General features: G+C 49.8%; 1 protein-coding gene across 1 annotated transcript; it reads right to left on the bottom strand.

Moving 5' to 3' along the window:
• Window positions 1-2941: 2941 nt before the first annotated feature.
• Window positions 2942-4018, bottom strand: LOC118756950. The gene has a single exon (XM_036491679.1). The coding sequence runs from the start codon at window positions 4016-4018 to the stop codon at window positions 2942-2944; it is 1077 nt and encodes a 358-aa protein (XP_036347572.1).
• Between the last annotated feature and the right edge of the window lie 323 nt (window positions 4019-4341).

Here is a 4341-nt window from a genome sequence, read left to right on the forward strand (position 1 = left end):
ATAGCCGCCTGACTGTCAACAACGAAGGCAAGTTTAGATGGAGCTAAGTCCATCATGCCCACCAACCTTGCCGCCATATGGATTGCATATATCTCAGCCTGAAAAACACTGCAGTGGTCTGGGAGTCTATACGACTCCTTTAGAGATAATTCCTGAGAGAAGACCCCAGATCCTGTTCCGATATCCATTTTGGAGCCGTCCGTGAAGATGGGTATTTCGTCATCGCTGAGAGCAATATTAAATTCCCAGTCACTTCTGTCAGGAAAATGGATATCGAATTTCGATTGAAGTCAATTTCCGTGACCTGATGGTCACAGTGGCTGTATTCCACCCCCACTCTCCCGAGGATTGTGGCGTGACCTTTGCAAGTTGTTCGCAGCCTGTTAGACGCTCTGAGTCGTAGAGCGCTTTTAGCTGTGATACTTTTAACATATAGGTCTATAGGTGGAATATCCAGCAGGGTCTCTAAAGATGCCTGGGGCGTTGAATAAATCGCCCCCGTTGTGTATAAGCATGCTTGTCGTTGCACCTTTTGCAAGTTGAGTAGATGGGATTTGGTGTCAACCGCCTGCCACCATACCAACGCGCCATAGGTGAGGATAGGTCTGACTACCGCCGTATAAATCCAATGTATTATCTGCGGTCGCAGACCCCAGTCTTTTCCAATAGTAGCTTTGCAGGAGTAGAGCGCAATGAGCGCCTTCTTTCTCCGCTCTTCGGTGTTCCTTTTCCAGGAAAGCTTAGAGTCGAGAATAACCCCCAAAAACTTTGCTTCTTTTGACAATTCGAGATTTGCTCCGTTGAGGGACGGAAGTCGGAAATTGTCTATTTTATATCGCTTGGTGAAGAGAACAAGTTCGGTTTTAGTGGGATTGACCCCTAGGCCGTTTCGTTCTGCCCACCCCGACAGATCGCTAATTGCAGATTGTAGAATCTCGCTGACCGTGGAGAGGAATTTTCCCACGACCAGAATGACTAAGTCATCCGCATAAGCAACGACCTTAGCGGCTTTTGATGTGCGAAGCAGGAATTCGTTTAGCACGAGGTTCCACAGTAGGGGGGATAGCACCCCCCCCTTGAGGTGTGCCCCGTGTGGCTGTTTTCCTTACTTCTGATGTTCCCAAGGAGCCATTGATATTTCTGGTGCTCAACATATTGTCGATCCAGAGAGTGATCAATGGGTCCAGTCCTACAGCCACCATGGAGCAGTGTATGGATGCCAAATTAACATTGTTAAAGGCGCCCTCCACGTCCAGGAAGGCTGCCAGCGCATATTCCTTGTGATTCAGTGCTTGCTCTATACTCCCAACAACCTCGTGCAGGGCTGTTTCAACCGACCTACCTTTACGGTAGGCATGCTGAGCCTCGCTAAAGTTCCCAGGAGTAAGGCGTTGCGTGATCTGCAGACTCAGAAGCCTCTCCATTATTTTGAGAAGAAATGATGAGGCTGATGGGCCTAAAATCTTTTGCAGTGCTGTGGCCCGCTTTTCCTGCTTTGGGAATGAAGACCACTCTTACCTCCCTCCATGGCTTTGGGATATAGCCTAGGAGACTCGCCCTATAGATTGTCGTTAACCAGGGGGCTACCGTGGCGCTTGTTCGTTGTAGCATGGCTGGAAAGATCCCATCCGGTCCCGGAGATTTGTAGGGTTGGAAGGATCTGATAGCCCAAGCTACTTTGTCTGTAGTGATGATTTCGTCCACTGGACTGCCTTGCCTGTGGGTACTAGGGTGTTCTGTCACAGGAGTTCCTGTGTCCCCCGCGTCACCGCAACCAGGGAAGTGGACGTCCATAAGGTGTTCCAGTGTTTCAAGGCTGCTTTCGGTGTGCCCTCCTCCTGGCTTTTCCAGAAAACCAGGAGGAGCCGGGTTTTTCGAGAGGCACCTTCTTAGTCGCGCGGCATCAGTAGTCGTTTCGAGATCCTCGCAAAATTTGGACCACGAAACCTTCTTTGCCTTCTTTATCTCTTTCTTGAACGCATTGAAGTTGCGACGATATTCGTCCCAGTCCTCCGCGTTCTTGGTGAACTTCGCTTTATTGAAAGCTTTCCTAGCTGCTATCCTGAGCCGCCTTAGATCGGCCGTCCACCACCTTGGGTGTCGCTTGGAAGGTTTGCTCTCGGGACAAGTTGTTATGTAGCATTCGTTGAGAGACTTCGTTAGACAGAGGACCGTTCCCTCCAGTTGGTCCACTGAAATTGGCTCCACCGTGTACGGTGGACTCGCTCCAGACACCAACTGGCTGAATTTGTTCCAGTTTGTCCTACGAGGATTTCGATAAGGTTTTAGTGTCGGTCTGTTCAGGTTAATGGAGAATACGATGCGACAATGATCAGAAAAAGAGCATTTTGTCGAGACGTGCCAGCCGTCGACCCTAACATTCTTCGAGTTAGTTACAAGAGTTATATCTATAACCTCCTCCCTTATTCTATTGTAGAAAGTGGGGTGATTACCCTTATTACAGATAGTAAGTTTTGTGGATAATAAGTAACTAAAGAGTGACTCACCTCTATCGTTGGTGTTCGAGCTGCTCCACGCCGTGTGGTGAGCGTTGGCGTCACAGCCAGCCACCATATTTATCCCCCGTTGCTCCGCCCAGGCGGTTAGTTTCCTGAAGGATATTGACGGGGGATCGGGTACATCGTATGGCATGTATAAAGATGCGAGGATGAGGTCGGGTGCTCCCCGCTGCTCCAACATTGCCACTGTCATGTCCGAATCGCTAATTTGGGGAAGAAAGAGAATATTAGTGCTTTTCTTAATCAGAATACAGGTTCTAATTTTACCTTCGGTCTGTGGGGTGAGAAGTAGAAAGTCGCTAGTGGATAGACCTGTGACCCTCCCCGCCACTAGCCAGGGTTCTTGTATTAGGGCCACGTCCACATCTTCCTCACCCGTGAAGAGCAGCAGATCCTCCGATTCTGCCCTGCAGTGATGCAGATTAATCTGCACCACCTTTAGGCTTTTCGGATTCTCTTTCAGCATCGGGGATGATCACCCTGAGGTGACCGATGCCATATCTTATTTGGCCGGCTTTGCGACGAAGGATCTGCAAGGATTGTGGACCGATCTTGATCCAAAGGTCCTTGCCGTTACCCTTGTCGCGAGCGCGGCCTCGGACAATCGTCCAGTCGTCAGGGATGACATCCACGTTCTGACATTTGATTAGGGCTAGTGAGGTCTCGTCCTCCACGAGGGGGGGCGGGATCCACACTCGCACTGTCGTACGGGATGGCACCTCTGAGAGCGGAACAACTTCTAGTCGTGCGTTGGCCCAAAGTTCATCTTGGTTGCGGACGCAGTTTGTTAGGAAGTCTAACGACTCCTTGTTACCGCATCCAACAACTTTGACTCCCTTCTGCCACTTGGCTCCATCAAACATACCAATGTTGTTGTTTTTGGTACGCTGGATTTCGCCAAGTAGTGCCCTCATGATCTTTTCCTCCAGGGGCAACCATTTGTCCATCGGAATCTTTCCTTCCGGGTGATTCCGGTCTATGATTGCTACCTGGAGCTCTGGTGCTGAGCATAAGGTTGACGAAGTTTTCACCCGCTTCTGCTCAGGCTGTATCTTCTTGTCGCCAGACAGTTGTCTCTTCGGAGTGCGTGCAACCGGTCCCCTACCACCGGAGGCAATAGCAGCTGCCGACGTCGAGGCCTTCTCCCCGTCCAGCCGTGGGAACACTGGCCTCGCGGTATTCGACACCTTGGGCGTCAGTGATTGCGACGGCTTGTTGTTTCCAACAGCGGACAGGCTAGCAGCTTTCTTCGTCGGCAGACTGCTACCGCCCTCAGAGGGGGGTTTGGTTGCAGCGTCCCTTTTATCGGAGTTTGTGGCTTTTCCAGAGACAGCGGCCTCACTTCCGGAAGCATTCGAGACTTTATCCTCACGGAGTCGCTCATACTTCCGGACGATGTAGGCATGCTTCTTCTGAATAGCCTTGTCCCTTGGCGTTAGAGTGGCGGGGTCGCGCTCTCGCAGTTTCGCGAGGAATCGACGAGAGCTTTTATACCCCATCTTTCTCTTCCGCTCTTTGTCCTTCTCCTTGTCCACTACTTTCAAAAGCTTTTGAGACTCATATAAATGTAGAATTTCGTAATTCTATAAAATCTATAAAATACGTTTGCAAGTACGTAAATAAAGGTTCCGATGCGACGATGTACGCTCTTCAGAATCCAAATTTAAACGATGAAGTAACCACCTACCCATGTGGAATATACATAAGCAGCAGTGAAGCTTTTTGGCGAATTTTGGGTTTCCCTATCCACGAGCGACATCCTGCAATTCAACAGCTCAGTGTCCATTTAGAAAATGGCCAAATAATATACTTTACTGAACAA

Source organism: Rhagoletis pomonella, unplaced genomic scaffold, assembly GCF_013731165.1.
Source record: "Rhagoletis pomonella isolate Grant_MI unplaced genomic scaffold, Rhpom_1.0 Rhpom_scaffold_13215, whole genome shotgun sequence".
In the NCBI taxonomy this organism is placed as follows: Eukaryota; Metazoa; Arthropoda; class Insecta; order Diptera; family Tephritidae; genus Rhagoletis; species Rhagoletis pomonella.